Source organism: Oncorhynchus gorbuscha, linkage group LG08, assembly GCF_021184085.1.
Source record: "Oncorhynchus gorbuscha isolate QuinsamMale2020 ecotype Even-year linkage group LG08, OgorEven_v1.0, whole genome shotgun sequence".
Taxonomy (NCBI): domain Eukaryota; kingdom Metazoa; phylum Chordata; class Actinopteri; order Salmoniformes; family Salmonidae; genus Oncorhynchus; species Oncorhynchus gorbuscha.
In genome coordinates this window covers 33,760,092-33,777,470 of record NC_060180.1, presented here as the reverse complement: position 1 = coordinate 33,777,470, position 17,379 = coordinate 33,760,092, and the positions used below count along the sequence as shown (strand labels likewise).

The 17,379-nt window shown below is 40.5% G+C and overlaps 1 protein-coding gene across 4 annotated transcripts; it reads left to right on the top strand.

The window, feature by feature from the left end:
- The first annotated feature begins 1,868 nt into the window (after nucleotides 1-1,868).
- Nucleotides 1,869-17,141, top strand: LOC124041514 (ran-binding protein 3-like). Of its 4 annotated transcripts, none has more exons than XM_046359192.1 (16): nucleotides 1,869-1,911; nucleotides 5,508-5,563; nucleotides 5,714-5,747; nucleotides 7,867-7,953; nucleotides 8,095-8,172; nucleotides 8,402-8,467; nucleotides 9,227-9,426; nucleotides 9,689-9,784; nucleotides 9,929-10,017; nucleotides 10,250-10,325; nucleotides 12,158-12,257; nucleotides 12,305-12,453; nucleotides 12,625-12,745; nucleotides 14,336-14,478; nucleotides 15,104-15,284; nucleotides 15,645-17,141. In XM_046359192.1, exons 5-16 carry the CDS (start codon nucleotides 8,118-8,120, stop codon nucleotides 15,686-15,688), a joined length of 1,320 nt encoding a protein of 439 aa, XP_046215148.1. In that variant the 5' UTR covers nucleotides 1,869-1,911; nucleotides 5,508-5,563; nucleotides 5,714-5,747; nucleotides 7,867-7,953; nucleotides 8,095-8,117; the 3' UTR covers nucleotides 15,689-17,141. The 4 variants fall into 4 exon arrangements, with proteins under 4 accessions (XP_046215148.1, XP_046215146.1, XP_046215147.1 ...); XM_046359190.1 differs by lacking the exon at nucleotides 1,869-1,911 and adding an exon at nucleotides 3,655-3,725 and having other exon boundaries at nucleotides 9,239-9,426; XM_046359191.1 differs by lacking the exon at nucleotides 1,869-1,911 and adding an exon at nucleotides 3,655-3,725 and having other exon boundaries at nucleotides 12,344-12,453.
- Nucleotides 17,142-17,379: the final 238 nt, after the last annotated feature.

Sequence of the window (17,379 nt, the reverse complement as noted above, 5' to 3'; positions counted from 1 at the left end):
GTGAAATAGTGAATGTAAAGAATCTAGCTAGCTAACTATCTACGTGCTTATTGTATAGTGGAGTATAAAAATAACTGTATGCCTATGGATGTGTAGCTAGCTACAGTATGTAGCCGATCTGTGCGTGGACCCTAAAACGTTAGGTTTTGAACTAATAGTCATACCAATCTATGAACCTCAGCTATCATAGTTGTTGTATCAACTTCAAGTCTGAATGGCATTAATGAAGCCTATGGATAGAGTAGAATACAAGAACTTTATTGTGCCAAGGATGTAAGTCCTATAAACACGTGTACTGTAGTTATCACCATGCATAAGATTCCCATATTGTAGCCTGTACATTGAATATATTCACTGATCATGAACTCTTCCTTGGCAAATAAAGTGCTGTTCAACTATGAATCTCTGAGACATTCTTTTTCAGTCATATCAAACTCCATTATTTGAATGATGCTGTGTCTGCATGTTTGTATTACAATTATACACTTCAACAGTGTTTACCACTCCTGCTCCTGGGACATCAATGATTTCAAATTGTAACTATGCAATTAAATAGAAACATGGTTGATTTGTAATTCATATACACAGAAAGAAAAATGCGTATCTAACTCTCTTAATCTGCATTAATCTGAGGACACAGGACAGTATTTCAATGTGATACTTAATTTCAACCAGTGGAGAATGTGAAACGCTTTATTGAAAGAAGATCACATCCAGGTGTTATAAATACATACAGTTGAAGCCGGAAAATGACATACACCTTAGCCAAATACATTTAAACTAGGTCAGTTAGGATCTCACCACTTTATTTTAAGAATGTGAAATGTCAGAATAATAGAAGAAATCATTATTTATTTCAGTTATTATTTCTTTCATCACATTCCCAGTGGGTCAGAAATGTACATACACTCAATTAGTATTTGGTAGCATTGCCTTTAAAACTTGGGTCAAACGTTTCAGGTAGCCTTCCACAAGCTTCCTACAATAATTAGGTGAATTTTGGCCCATTCTTCCTGACAGAGCTGGTGTAACTGAGTCAGGTTTGTAGGCCTCCTTGATCGCACACACGTTTTCAGTTCTGTGCTCAAATGTTCTATAGGATTGAGGTCAGGGCTTTGTGATGGCCACTCCAATACCTTGACTTTGTCCTTAAGCCATTTTGCCACAACTTTGGAAATTTGCTTGGGGTCATTTGTCCATTTGGAAGACCCATTTGCGACCAAGCTTTTACTTAACTGATGTCTTGAGATGTTGCTTCAATATATCCACGTAAAATTCCATCCTCATGATGCCATCTATTTTGTGAAGTGCACCAGTCCCTCCTGCAGCAAAGCACCCCCAAAACATGATGCTGCCTCCCCCGTGCTTCACGGTTGGGATGGTGTTCTTTGGCTTGCAAGCCTCCCCCTTTTTCCTCCAAACATAACGATGGTCATTATGGCCAAATAGTTTTATTTCTGTTTCATCAGACCAGAGGACATTTCTCCAAAAAGTATGATATTTGTCCCCATGTGCAGTTGCAAACCAAAGTCTGGCTGTTTTATGGTGGTTTTGGAGCAGTGGCTTCTTCCTTGCTGAGCCGCCTTTCAGGTTATGTCGATATAGGACTCGTTTTACTGTGGATATAGATACTTATGTACTGTTTCCTCCAGTATCTTCACAAGGTCCTTTGCTGTTGTTCTGGGATTGATATGTACATTTCGCACCAAAGTACGTTAATCTCTAGGAGACAGAAGGCATATCCTTCCTGAGCAGTATGACAGCTGCGTGGTCCCATGGTGTTTATACTTGCGTACTATTGTTGGAAATTGCTCCCAAGGATGAACCAGACTTGTGGAGGTCTGCAATTTTGGGGGGCTGATTTATTTTGATTTTCCCATGATGTCAAGCAAAGAGGCACTGCGTTTGAAGGTAGGCCTTGAAATACATCCACAGCTACACCTCCAGTTGACTCAAATTATGTAAATTTTCCTATCAGAAGCTTCTAAAGCCATGACATAATTTTCTGGAATTTTCCAAGCTGTTTAAAGGCAGAGTCAACTTAGTGTATGTAAACTTCTGACCCACTGGAATTGTGATATTCCGTCTGTAAACAATTGTTGGAGAAATTACTTGTGTTAATTACACTTTGTTGGCTGACAATTTGTTACCTACGATGTACTTACGAACCACATAGCATATCATTACAGCAGTATGTACCCGTATGTTAGCTAGCTACCTAACGTCAGTAGTTATACATCAAACTTGCCAGGCTATCTAACTACTCAACGTTTTATGACTTGACTATTCTCGTCATTCTTAGTTTAGCTAAATGGTAGTCATTGTGCATTGTGACATTCAGGTGCTTTCGTAAATTCGCTCTGGCTATCTATAGGCTGGATAATAGAACGAATCAAAATTCACACAAGGCTGAAAAACGGTTTAAGAACGTTGGCTAAATTGGAACACTAGTGCGAGCCCATAGCAAATTAAATCTTAGTCCTGTATAGCCGAGTTGTCGTCAAGTTGCATGCATTTGAGAAAAGCAATATCCAAAGCCATTAATCAGTGTTGCAGAATTAAACATTTATTTTGGCACAGAGAGAAGCCTCAGTATAGGTTCACATACTGACCTTTGTATTAAAGAAAACTGTCTGTTACTCTTCATGACATCAGTGAAGCATCAAGTATGTCTTGATTGATACTCCAAAACATTGCGAAAGAGCCTGAAATAATTAAATATTACATTTTTTCACTGTTCTTGATGAGCTGTTTGGATTCTCCAACTGAAAATGTCAGGACATGTATGATGGATAATGACACATGCAGAAAAACAGTGCCTGCCATACAACATATTACAGTAGCAGTCCTATTGGTAATTGAGACAAGCAAATTTATACTGAACAAAAATATAAACGCTACATCAAAATGAAATTGTATTTGTCACATGCACTGAAAACAAGCCCTTTAACCAACAATGCAGTTTTAAGAAAAAATAAGTGATAAAGTATTTACTAAATAAACTGAAGTAAACAATGAACTATAAAAATAACCAATAATTAAAGAGCAACAATACAATAACAGTAATGAGGCTATACACAGAGTAGAATAGAAATAAACAGAGGATGCGGTCCGTTCGTGTTAGTAAATTCAGAATGTTTTCAGATTGTCCATTCTCGGAACGTTCAGAGCGCACACTAGACGCTATGGCCTAGGAGTAGGGTTGTTCCGAGCGTTCTGGCCTCAACGGCAGTCAAGCACCTAAGCTTACTGGCTAAAGTTAACTCGCTTGCTAGCTACTTCCAGACAACATTGAGATATATCCGGCAACACAGTTACAATCATCAACGCTATGGATAACATGAACGAACAAACAAACAAACACGAACAAAGCCTAGCTCTGCAGAGCTCTCTAGGCTTTGTTCATGTTATCCAAAGCGTTGGTGATTGTAACTGTGTTTCTGGCAACAATTTAATTACGTTTCTTTGCCGACGTTGACTGACACCGGTCATATTTAAGGCGTATTGAACGTTCATAAATTCATCAGTTATTCTGCACTTTTGCACACTCAGACGGGAGTGCTCTGAAATCGAAGTACATAGCCAGAGTGAATTTACGAAAGCGCCCAGAGAGCAGCAGCATTTTTTAACAAAATAAATTGTAGAAATGGGCGGTGTTTATGTATGTTGCGCGGTGGGTTATGGGTGTGAGCAGAGAAGTAAAATGGCGGAATTGGCAAACGAAGGTGAGCAGTGTCCGTGTGAGGAAACAAAGCAAAACTTTAATTATCTGCATGGCCGTTTACGTATTTATAAAAATAAAAACAATTAAAAAAAACTTTGCAATAAACGTAGTGGTTTACAGCATTTAAGTAAAATAGTGGAACTAATTGTTGTTTCAGACCGGCTACATAAGAAAGAACATGTTAATTTTCACAATATACAGGTAATGTTAGCTAGCTACCATAGCAAGCCAGCCACATCTAACTTCGGCTATTTAGGCGGGGATTTGAAGCTGGCTAACGCTAGCTAATCAGATCTGTTTGCTAACGTTACTTTTAACTACATTTGGTAAGGTATACTGTAGCTAATCAGTTAGCTATAGTTAACGCACATTGGCCACCTTGTTAGCTATACGAGTTGTTAATTTGTTACAGTCATAGCTAGGTTGCTAACATTTTCCTCAGCTAACGTTAACCGGTGAAATGACACTTCATGGGGCTATGGCTAACTTAGCTAGCTAGCTACCTTCCTCTTAATGCTAACTTCTATATCATTCAATTGGCATTAGTAGTAACTAGCTATTTGTCAAGGACATTGATTTAGCTAATACAATTATGAAGTCTCTTTAAAGGTAGCAAGCTATTTGTTCACACCCCACTTGCCAGCGAGGTAACAGTTAGTGTTAGCCAACTTAGCAAATGTTGCTAGCAATCTTAGCCAATGAATGCTGCACATTCTGAACTGGGTGACTAATTTATAAAATCTGGTTGGTGCGCCAAATCCTGTTAGCTAACTAGCTTGTAGTTGGCCAGCGCTATATTGTGACCGCATTTATATTACCCAGACTATCCACATTTTGTAGTTATCTAGTACGGTTGGATATGTGGATTGGAAGCTAGGCTATGATGACAATCAAGCTACACATATTGTTAGATCATGTGCTTGTATTTATTTACAAAGTATGACGGTCCTTTCTCTGACCCTGGCCTGCTGAGGTGCTAGTTGTCCTTGCAGTTTCAGTTGGATAGGCCATGAGTTTTAATGGTCTAAATCCAAGTCCATACATGTAGCCTGTGTTTAAAATAGCATTTGTTTGATGCACACATTGTCCTATTTGAAATGCCTAATTTGATTTAGATACATTTGTTTTAGTAAATATAATGTCCCTTATCAATTCTAGGCTAGTATGGTTGTTTTTGTTGACTGAACTGATTGTTTACTTCAACCTCTCTGAATGGAATAAATTATTATATAATGCAAGTTGTTTATTCTCAAACCTTGCATCATGGTCATTTGGCATCTATTCAGAAGTATCTCAATTGAATGGGGAGAGTTGAAGTATGTGTAATAGACCCAGTTAGCAGAAAGTTGGAGGAAGGACAAAACAGTCTGAATCCATGTGTTGGGATTCTTTTTGGCAGAAATATTTTCTGTCTAGGTTTATGGTTTAGCCTTAGCTAAGTATTCCTGCATTTCCCCAAGTGGCACTCTGAACATCTTTGTGGAATTAGAAACACATGCCTGCGTTAAACAGAATCCAGAGTGTCAGACATGGAATTGCACATATGTAGGCCTTTTAGCTTTCTGAAAAAACATTATGGCAGAACCTGTGTCAACTCAAAACTGCTGCAGGGTGTTTTGCTCATGACAAATGATTTTGACAATCACTGTGACAATGTTTTTCATTGTTGACACAAACAACTGATTCACAGGCTGTGATGTCTTTATGTTAGGCCTACACATCACACAAGTCACAAATGTACTCTTCTGTATGGTAAAGCATGATTTCCCTCTTCATTAAACAGAGAAGCCTGCCATAGTGCCACCAGTGTTTCTGTTCCAAAAAGATAAAGCACAGAAGGTAAGCTAGACAGTATTCTATTCTTTCCCCTCACATTGATGGAAATCAATGGGCCTTCATGGAAATTCACTGTAAAGCTTCACAATTTGACTCAGTTGTTTCTAGTCTGAGAAACAAAGAGTTGACCTTGTGCTGCTCTCTATATTACAGAGATCAGCTGATGGCTCGAGTGCAGAAGATGAAGGTAGGTTATGCATACATTGCATCTGACTGTTAGCCTATTTCATCATATGATTTCCATCTAACCTTATAATGCCCTTAATACTATTGTAGTTAATTTACCAGGGATCAAATTATACTGCGTAGTAGGGCTGACCCCTTTTAGTCCACTGGTCGATAGGCTGTTGATCGACCGAGATTGATTTAGACGAGCCGTTGCAAATAGACAATTTTTTTCATGGCATGCAAGACACCTGTCTGATTTGCTCCTGTCTCAGTGGACTAATTCATTGATGAGGCTGCGGGCATGCCATAGTCCAAGAAGAAGGGGAGTGTGGCTAATATGCACAAGGCACGTCCCTCTCCAGAATGCACTTTCTCCCACCATTTCGTGTGCATTCATTGTTTCCCAACTTCATTGTGTGAATTATTTGCCTTTTGATTGTTAGTGTCTATCAATTCCCCATAACATATCACCAGTAGTATATTTACCGTTAATTCCCATAATTTCTAATCTTCCATGCTTGTTTGGTAATGGTAATTTCTGTTAATGCGTTCAACATATTATAATTAATGTTGTTTACTGTTCTCATTGTTGGAGTGGACACGTTGTTTGCAAAGCTCAAAACCTATGCTATACTTGTGAGAAACAAGTTTCACTTTATTTCAAAATAAACCAAAACTTGATTACTTCTTATCCCTTACACAAATAGCCTTACAGCTGTGTCTGTCCCAAGCTCACTGGAGCGGGAAACTCTGAGGTCCCAGAATATTTTATAACATTTTGTAAGTTTGCTAGTAGAGGTTGACCGATTAATCGGAATGGCTGATTTAATTAAGGCCGATTTCAAGTTTTCATAACACTCGGTAAACTGCATTTTTGGACACCGATCATGGCCGATTACATTGCACTCCGAGGAGACTGTGTGGCAGGCTGACTACCTGTTATGCGAGTGCAGCAAGGAGCCAAGGTAAGGTGCTAGCTAGCATTAAGTATATTATAAAAAAACATTAATTCATTCAAACAGCACCTTACTGCGTTTGCCAGCAGCTATGCTGCTTCAAGCATTGCACTGTTTATTACTTCAAGCCTATCAACTCCCGAGATTAGGCTGGCAATACTAAAGTACCTATTAGAACATCCAATAGTCAAAGGTATATGAAATACAAACGGTATAGAGAGAAAGTCCTTATAATAACTACAACCGAAAACTTCTTACCTGGGAATATTGAAGACTCATGTTAAAAGTAACCACCAGCTTTTATATGTTCTGAGCAAGGAACTTAAACTTTAGCTTTTTTACATGGCACATATTTACTTTCTTCTCCAACACTTTGTTTTTGCATGTTTAAACCAAATTGAACCTGTTTAACTATTTATTTGAGACCTAAATTGATTTTATTCATGTATTATATTAAGTTAAAATAAAAGTGTTCATTGTTCATTCAGTATTTTTGTAATTGTCTTTATTACAAATATATATTTGTAAAAAATTTGGCCCGAAGCTCGCACTAGCAAATAGAGGTCGACCGACTATGATTTTTCAACGTTGAAAAATCATAGTCGGTCGACCTCTATTTGCTAGTGCGAGCTTTGGGCCGGACCCCGTTGATTATCAGGTTAGTTGCAAACAGGCCTTGTGTAGCCAATGTGATTTATAGGATATTCATTTTTATCAGGATATTTTCTACCTGCAAGCTGCAGTGTTTTATATGTGTAGGCTATTTGTACATAGTTGGCAATGGCAATAGTTGCTTTCAGATTTGTATCATTGTCGTTAAGATTGAGATATAATGTTTATTGACCATATGACAATGATTTTGAGATATGAACACTTTATTATAATTTAAAAATGTGCATATGAAAATCATAACTGTCACGCAGATCGTTAGCAATAGTAAGATAAAGTGGCACTCCAACTGGTAAAGTTTGCTGACCCCTGGTGTAGCCAGGTAATAGTACCGGCAACTTCAGGAGCGTAGCAGCAGGCCAGCAGCAGGCCAGCTGGTTAGGCAATCTTGATCTCTGGCCCCTCTCGATCGACCAGTAGGACAGCCCTACTGCGTATCTTAGTGCCCAGGTAGAGCATTTTAATTAGTAATTTTAACAGAAGGCTAAAATAAGACAATTTGCTTATTTTCAGGTTCAGACAAAGAGGATGGTGGCTACTTTCCTCCAGTAAAAAGAGAGAGGACTTCATCTTTAACACAGTTCCCACCTTCACATTCTGGTAATGAAACTTATTAGATAATTCTTTCCCTGCTGAATGTATTTTTCTTGATTTGTACTTAATTGTTGGAAAATAATATATTTTCTAGATTTGCTCTTGTATGTGTTGTGTGTAATGCTGCCTCTCTCCTGCTCTCTGCAGGGTCTAGTAAGAACAATGTCTTCATGCCCTCAAGTTTCTGCCAGTCTCCAACTGGGAATTCCGAGGACTCAGAACCAGGTGAGACTTGTCTACTTCTAGTTACTCCTCATCATAAAGTCTTCACTCATGAAGTATCCAGTGGTTGACTTGTATGTAATGTGGATTGTATGCTTATAAACTGTAGTGCAGCTGTGTTTATTTAATGATAAAATGTACTGAGGGTACAATAATACTTTGAACGCTGCCGTTTTAGTTATTGATTTTTTTAAACAATTCTACATGTTCTGTTTTTTCTTCCTCTTGCCAGATGAGAAGCCTGTAGGGTTTCGTTTAAAACCACCTACTCTCATCCACGGCCAGGCGCCTAGTTCAGGTGGGTATTGATGCCTGTGTATGTGTGGTTCTGTAGAGGCTGGTGGGAGGAGCTATAGGTGGATGGTGCTATAGATGGATGGCCTTATTGTAATGGCTGAAATTGAATAAATGGACCTGAGTCAAACATGTGGTTTCCATATATTTGATACCGCTCCATGTTTACCATTACAATGAGCCCATCCTGCTCCTCCCACCAGCCTCAACTGGTGTTGTCTGGTATGTGGCATGCTGACTTGACTAGGAGAAAAACTGGGCCCTTGTTATAGCCCATGACTAGGCCCTATAAGTTTTCCTGGTCAGGTTAAGTAGTCAGGAAAAACTCCTGGTCCAAGTAAATTTATAAACGTAGGTGGCAGTACAGCATGTTAATATGGATGGCGGTGCATGGTGGTAGTTCTGATATAGTACATGGTGGTGCATGTTAGTTCTGATATAGTGTTGATGTAGTACGTGGTGGTGCATGGTAGTTCTGATATAGTGCATGGTGGTGCATGTTAGTTCTGATATAGTGTTGATGTAGTACGTGGTGGTGCATGGTAGTTGTGATATAGTACATGGTGGTGCATGGTAGTTCTGATATAGTACATGGTGGTGCATGTTAGTTGTGTGATAGTGCTGATGTAGCACAAGGTGGTGCATGGTAATTGTGATATAGTGCATGATAGTTGTGATATAGTACATGGCATGGTGGTGCAAGGTATAGTACATGGTTGTGCATGGGGTAGTTGTAAGGCCTTCAGATCCAATCCATTAGCAGATTGTCTTCCAGGCGTCCCCAGTCAGAAACCCAAGGAGCAGCAGCGCAGTGTGCTCCGGCCAGCCTTGCTCCAGGCCCCACCAGTCAAGTCCAAATCAGAGTCCACTAACGGGGTGAAGAAGTTTTCCGATGGAACGTCAGAAGGGTCGAGCATCTTCCAGAACAACACTGAGCACTCAGACGGCCTCGCTAAGTCACCGGTGAGGACTACGATCATGGTCCTGTCTAATATACAGAGGCAGAAGTGTACTAGCGCTACATGCCACACTTGAGATTTGATTAGCTTGTAATTGCATAAAGAGAGTAGTAACTGCCCAGAGCTACTTTTTGGAAATCATTTACTGTCAGAATCCTGCAGTTGTTTATTTTCGGGTTGCCCAATTATTATTATTTTACAACAAATTAAAGCTGAATTCCCCAAACCCATCAGTTTGACTGACTGCTGTATCTTGCCTCCTGTAGAAACATGAAAGGGAGGATGGAGCAAGCAGAGAGAAGAATGATTGTTCTGCAGAGTCCTCATTCGTGTTTGGGCAAAATATCAAAGACCGAGCAAAGGTGGTTATTTCCCCTTTAAACAATCACTTCAAATTATTCAATGGTGATGTTTAAATATCCAATTTATTTTAGTAAAAAAGAATCTTAGCAAGAAACATCAGAATATTTATTTTAGCTGACGGTTCTCTTTATCTCCCTTTCTAGTTGGACCAGAATAGTAAAGATGGCAAGTTGTTACCCCTGGATTCTCAGGAGGGAACAAACTATTTCTTACAATACATCGCCACCCCCAGGTAACATTTTATGTCACTGGCTTTTCAGACCTTTGCTCTGGCAGGGAATCTGCTTCTTTGAGTTCAGATCAGACTTGTTCTTTTCACAATTTTTTATGGTTTTGCAATAATCGTAATATGATTGTTTTAGCTGCCTTAATTGAATGCATTTAATTGTAAGTTGCTCAGGATAACTGTCTGTTAAATGACTAAAATATGCTAATATCTTCTTGTTCTTCTTGATTCCTTTCAGTTCAAAGAACGCCATACACAATAAAGACAAGGGGGCCAAATTTGTCTTTGGACAGAACATGTCAGAGAGAGTCCTAGTGAGTAGAGACTGTCCGTTTGATTAGTAGGGGCATTGCCCTTTAGGCCATTACATAGACCATAGAGATGGTGATCGAGCAAACCCAGTTGAACCCAAATAGAGATGGCTCCTGAGAAATACAACCGCCTGGGACTGTTATGGAGACGAGAGAACTGTGTGTGTGTACTGTGCACATTTATTTTGACTTATAGTGCATTCGGAAAGTATTCCGACCGCTTCATTTTTTCCAAATTTTGTTACGTTACAGCCTTATTCTAAAATTGATGAGGATAATTTTTGTATTTAATCAATCTACACACAATACCCCATAATGACAAACCGAAAACAGGTTTAGATTTTTTTGCAAATGTATTACCAATAAAAAAACAGATGCATAATTATTCAGACCCTTTGCTTTGTGACTTGAAATTGTACTCTGTTGCATCCTGTTTCCATTGATCATCCTTGAGATGTTTCTACAACTTGATTGGAGTACACTTCTGCTAAATTCAATTGATTGGACATGATTTGAAAAGGCACATACCTGTCTATATAAGGTCCCACAGTTGACAGTTTGTCAGAGCAAAAACCAAGCCATGGGGTTAAAGGAATTGTCCGTAGATCTCCAAGACAGGATTGTGTCAAGGCACAGATTTGGGGAAGGGTACCAAAACATTTCTGCAGCATTGAAGGTCCCCAAGAACACAGTGGCCTCGATCATTCTTAAATGGAAGAAGTTTGTAACCACCAAGACTCATCCTAGAGCTGGCCGCCCGGCCAAACTGATCAATCGGGGAGAAGGGCCTTGGTCAGGGAGGTGACCAAGAACCCAATAGTCACTCTTAACAGCTCCAGAGTTACTCTGTGGAGATGGGAGAACCTTCCAGACAGACAACCATCTCTACAGCACTCCACCAATCAGGTCATTATGGTAGAGTGGCCAGACAGAAGCCACTCCTCAATAAAAGGCACATGACAGCCCACGTGGCATTTGCCAAAAGGCCAAAGAGTTCAAAGGACTCTCAGACCATGAGAAACAAGATTCTCTGGTCTGATGAAACCAACATTGAACTCTTTGGCCTGAATGCCAAGAGTAATGTTTGGAGGAAACCATGCACCGCTCATCACCTGGCCAATACTATCCCTAATCATGCTGTGGGGATGTTTTTCAGTGTCAGTGACTAGGATACTTGTCAGGATCGAGGGAATGATGAACGGATCAAAGTTGAACAGAGCAAAGTACAGAAAGATCCTTGATGAAAACCTGCTCAGGACCTCAGACTGGGGCAGAGGTTCCCCTTCCAACAGGACAAGAACCCTAAGCATACATCCAAGTCAATGCAGGAGTGGCTTCGGGACAAGTCTCTGAATGTCCTTGAGTGGCCCAGCCAGAGCCCGGACTTGAACCTGATCAAACATCCGGACTTGAACCCGATCAAACATCTCTGGAGAGATCTGAAAATAGCTGTGCAGCGACTCTCCCCATCCAACCTGACAGAGCTTGAGATGATTTGTAGAGAAGAATGGGAGAAACTCCCCAAATACAAGTGTGCCAAGAAGACTCGAGGCTGTAACCGCTGCCAAAGGTCCTTCAGCAAAGTACCGAGTAAAGGCTCTGAATTCGTAGGTAAATGTAATATTTATTTTTAATAGATTTGCCAAAATTTCTAAGCCTGTTTTCGCTTTGTCGTTATAGGGTATTGTGTGTAGATTGATGAGAAAACGTTTTTCATATACATTTTTAGAATACTTTCCGGAATGTGCAGTATCAGGAGTGAACTGTAGGAATGGACTTTATTATTGCGCTGTAGTGACAATGCATGGTTGGCTGACAGTACTGTGTATTTTCAGAGCCCTTCCAAGGGAGGGGAGGCATCAGTGGAAGACTGTAAAGTCTTACCAGCTCCCGCTGTGTCTGAATCCTCTTCCAAGGAAAACATACCAGAGAAGGGTAAGACTCACGCACAGCCCAGTGCTGATCCCTATGTATATTTCTAGTTAATTTGTTACGTGTGTGTGTGTGTAACAACGTGACAGAGTCACTGGAGGAATCTGCAGCAGCGTACACCAAAGCCACAGCCAAGAAGTGCATCTTGGAGAAGGTAGACGTCAAAACTGGAGAAGAATCAGAAAGTAACGTTTTGCAGGTAGGTGTCTAGTCTCTGGCTGACGATATATGAATACATCAGGGCCCATATTCACATAGCGTCTCAGAGTAGGATTGCTGATGTAGGATTAGTTTAAAATATTTAGATTACAAGGACATAGGTGATTCCCCCCCCACCCTGATAAGTAATGTGTGTGTCTCCCCCCCTCAGGTCCAGTGCAAGTTGTTTGTGTTTGACAAGACAGCCCAGACGTGGATAGAGCGGGGTCGAGGTCTGCTCAGGCTTAATGACATGGCATCCACAGACGACGGATCACTACAATCACGTCTAGGTAGGTACACACTCACCTGGACACACACTGGCCTGTACACATTTCATTTTGACTGATTGTTTGTCTCAGTAAATAATATACTGTACAAAAATATAAATGCAACATTCAACAATTTCAAAGATTTTACCGAGTTACAGTTCATATAAGGAAACCAGTCAAATGAAATTAATTAATTAGGCTGTAATCTATAGATTTCACATGACTTGGAATACAGAGATGCATATTTTGGTCATATGTACCTTAAAAAAAAAAAAAAGTTGGCACATGGATCAGAGAACCAGTCAGCATTTCCTTCGCATAGAGTTGATGGCTGTTGACCACTTTGCTTCAATGGCTGTGCGAAGTTACTGGATATTGGCGGGAACTGGAACAACCTGTCGTACACATCAATCCAGAGCCATCCAAAACATGGTCAATGGGTGACATGTCTGGTGAGTATGCGGGCCAGGGACAAACTGGGACATTTTCAGCTTCCAGGAATTGTGTACATATCCTTGCGACATGGTGCTGTAAATTAGCATGTTGAAACATGAGGTGATGGCTGCAGGTGAATGGCACGACAATGGGCCTCAGGATCTCGTCACGGTCTCTCTGTGCCTTTAAATTGCCATCAGTAAAATTGTGTTTGTTGTCCGTGGCTTATGCCTGCCTGTCAATACCATAACCCCAACGCCACCATGGGACACTCTGTCCAGGCGAATCCGGGATGCTTGCCTTCTAGTCAGAGTTAATCTGTCCAGTGGCTGTTTTCTTTTGCCCATCTTAATCTTTTATTTTTATTGGCCAGTCTGAGATATGGCTTTTTCTTTGTAACTCTGCCTAGAAGGCCAGCATCCCGGACTCGACTCTTCACTGTTGACATTGAGACTGGTATTTTGCAGGTACTATTTAATGAAGCTGCCAGTTGAGGACTTGTGAGGTGTCTGTTTCTCAAACTAGACACTAATGTACTTGTCGTCTTGCTCAGTTGTGTACCGAGGCCTCCCACTCTTTCTATTCTGGTTAGAGCCCTTTGCGCTGTTCTGTGAAGAGAGTAATTACACAGCATTGTACGAGATCTTCAGTTTCTTGGAAATTTCTCACATGGAATAGTCTTCATTTCTCATTTCTCAGAACAAGAATAGAAAGTTATTTTGTTTCTGGCCATTTTGAGCTTGTAATCGAACCCACAAATGCTGATGCTCCGGATACTGAACTTGTCTAGAGAAGGCCTGTTTTATTGCTTCTTTAATGAGAACAACCGTTTTCAGCAAAAGGGTTTTCTAATGATCAATTAGCGTTTTAAAATTATCAACTCAACTTAGATTAGCTAACACAACGTGCCATTGGAACACAGGAGTGATGGTTTCTGATAATAGGCCTCTGTACGCCTATGTAGATATTCCATTTACAACATTAACAATGTCTATTAACAACAGTATTTCTGATCAAGTTCATGTTATTTTAATGGACCAAAAATGTGCTTTTCTTTCAAAAACAAGGACAATTCTAAGTGACCCCAAACTTTATAACGGTAGTCTACCTATTTTTTTTTCTGTTTACATTTTTTTATCTAACTTCCTTGATCCATATACCTCTGTGTTCCCCAAGTGATGCGGACCCAAGGCAGCCTTAGATTGATCCTGAACACCAAACTGTGGCCTCAGATGCAAGTGGACAAGGCCAGCGAAAAGAGTGTCCGTGTCACCGCCATGGACACAGAAGACCAAGGGGTTAAGGTCTTCCTAATATCGGTATGACATCACCATTGCCCAGCGTTTAGCCTGCTTTACGTTAGTCGTATCACACGCTTTGTGTATAGTTTTTGCATTTTATCTGGGGTTGGGTGTTGTATTCAGCTCTAGTTTTTTTTCTCCATCTGTCACACCTTTGGGGGCGAACCTAACGAACCAAACGGAAGCCAACAGAACGAAATGGGGAGGGACCTACCTGGATTTGTCAAAGACTCTTGATTTCATTACCGAACATTTTCCATTTGGAGTAACTGGTTTCCGTTGCAAAGCTCTTTTACAACTGTTTGCAACTGCTTTCTGCGATCTTGTGTCTAAATTAAAATACCCCTGTGTTTGTACCTGTCCCTATTTAAATAAATTATTTTTAAATGTGGTGTAGTACTCAGTAGAGACACTAGAGGGAGTACAGGGATAAGGAAGTGGACAGGTGCTTGAATTCAACGCCTCATCAGCACAAGTGTTTCTGATAACTTCCGTGTCCCTGTCATTGTGGTTCAATTGAGGCTAGTTTTTAGGACACAGTGCAGCAGTTGTCTGTCTGATGTGTTCTTTATCCCTATTATTGTTGTGGTGTTTTTAATGACTTCGCTCTGTCCGTCCTTGCTGTTATTGTCATCATCTCCAGGCTAGTTCTAGGGAGGACACAGGTCAGCTGGCCGCAGCCCTGCACCATCGTATCCTGGCCCTGAAGAGCCGGGCGGACCAGGAGCCCCAGGAGGCCCCGGCTGCAGACTGTGCCCCTGAGGCTGACTTGCCCCACTCTGAAGGGGACAGCGATGAGGAAGATCAGGTCAACAATGCTGCAGGTCTGATCAATAACTAGATACACACACAGTAAGCCCACTAGAGATATGTCTGTGTGCACGTGCACGTGCGTGCATCAGTCTCTGGTTTAGACCAGAGATTGACATGTGTGAGTGACTTTGGTGTGTGTCTGTGGCATTCCAGCACTTAGTGTGACTTCAAAGTTCTTCAACTGCCTCTGTGGTATTATATTGTGAATAATTATTCCCAACTGTGCCCATTGCTCTAGTTGTTGTAGTCTTCTCCCTGCAGTTAGCAGCATGTCTTCATGTATCTTTCCAATCACTATTTATGTACTACTAGTCTTTCTGTCCATCATACAGTATAACAGGTATTAACGTTGTTGTTGCTCTGTCCCGCAGTTAACTCAGAGGGAGGAGAGGCCCAGGCTGCTGGAAGTACATAGCGTTAGTCCCCCTAAAGGATTGCCTGCCAGGATACTGCTACTGCTGTTTTGGCATTTTATTGAGGGCATCCCAACGGACATCCTACCCTGACCAACATGAGTCCTTCTGTATACTCAGAAGTCTAGCTCCAGTTATTTTTTTCTTTACATTCAATCAACATAAAAACATCTGGAGTTGTATTTTTTATTGTTATATTTTATTTTTATCTTTTGTTTTCTCAACTGCAAAAATAAATACTTATTTTTGCAGCTGAGACAAAAACAAATTGGGGATTTGGCTGCTCATCATATTGATGAGTGTGGGGGTGTTTTCCTCTCCAACATTTTAAGGTATGGCACATGTTTAAGACTGCAGTTTCTACCTTGGGACTTTTTTACTCACCAGACCACCACCACACCTCTGGGACCCAACCAACCACCCCAGGCTCCAGAGGAACTCCTGTCTGTCACCGTATACTGACCTGTCTTATGGTCAGTCATTTGACTGGTTTCTACGTCATCCCCATCCATTCAGCTTTCACATGGGGGCTGATTCCGACCTGAGTTAAGCGGGCGTAAATGGAACCTAATTCCCTTTTTATGCACTTCTTTCTGACCTTGAACTTAATCCACTAATAATTCCACCACCTTTACGTGTGAGGAAACCATGAATATGGCAGAAAACTGAAGTATATAAAAATGTCCCACAGTAAAGTTTATGAAATGCTGTGTCGTTATGCAGAATTTAATTTGTAAGGCATTTTAACTTGCAGGGATGGGCACTCTCAAAAGTCTTAATTTTAGGCTACCCCCAACTTTCTCCGTTTCCTATTTCTATCATGTTAAATATTAGCCACTATCAGTATCGACGGTCAGTAGGCCTAATAACCACACTTATACCATGGCGTTGTTAAGTACTAGTTTCTGAAGGGGATTCTAGAGCGTGCGTTATAGGGAAATAAAGCACGGTATATCAGCACGGTAGAATTCAATGGCTATAGTTCATCCTTACATGTTCTGTGTTTGAGCTGCATTGAAAGCCAAAGTCGAATTGAAAACACTGGCATTGTTGAATTAGATTTTCATAATCGCAAACTAGGTCTGATGGTTTGGTTAGCTAATCTAGCAAGTCTGTTTTGTTATCTAGTAAAGTTCCTAGCTACCTTAGTGGATGTTAAACACATTTATAGAGGCAAATGTGTTAAATTATTGGCATGGTATAAAAGGGATCATCTACTCGGGGCTCTGCTTTCTCTGGAAAATAATGCAACTCGTAGAAGGTAAATTCCACTCTAGTGCGTCGTGGGACACACCTTTCACGTCGTTCATTATTTTCCATAGAACGCATAGCCGTCGTTGATTATCCCTTAAATATTTGTTCTGCCAATTTACTGTTCCCTTTATCATTTCATTTAATTACATTGTTTTATTTACCTTGATTTGCTTCCTTTGTAAATACAGTCATGGCTATGTGGTTGTTGCTGACGATCATTAGTAACAGTTGGTAATATATTTTTTAAACGTGTAGAGGCGTCAAATCATGGAGTTGAGCGCAAACCAAGCTGTAACAGTTTGAACACGACACAATACTTGGCCGTGTCATCACACAGTTTCATGGTCAGTGCATGCAATAGACGATGGTAAGAGCCTACTATTGTACACTATTCTCCCTATTATAATTCAATATGCGCTAATCTTCCAACATTGCCATG

Excerpts from the sequence above, each read along its gene's own strand:
- LOC124041514 (XM_046359188.1), top strand. The coding sequence starts at position 3,704 with ATGGCGGAATTGGCAAACGAAG. Across the intron at positions 9,427-9,688 it reads ACGGCCTCGCTAAGTCACCG|AAACATGAAAGGGAGGATGG; the intron begins GTGAGGACTACG and ends TGCCTCCTGTAG. Across the intron at positions 15,285-15,644 it reads TCAGGTCAACAATGCTGCAG|TTAACTCAGAGGGAGGAGAG; the intron begins GTCTGATCAATA and ends TCTGTCCCGCAG.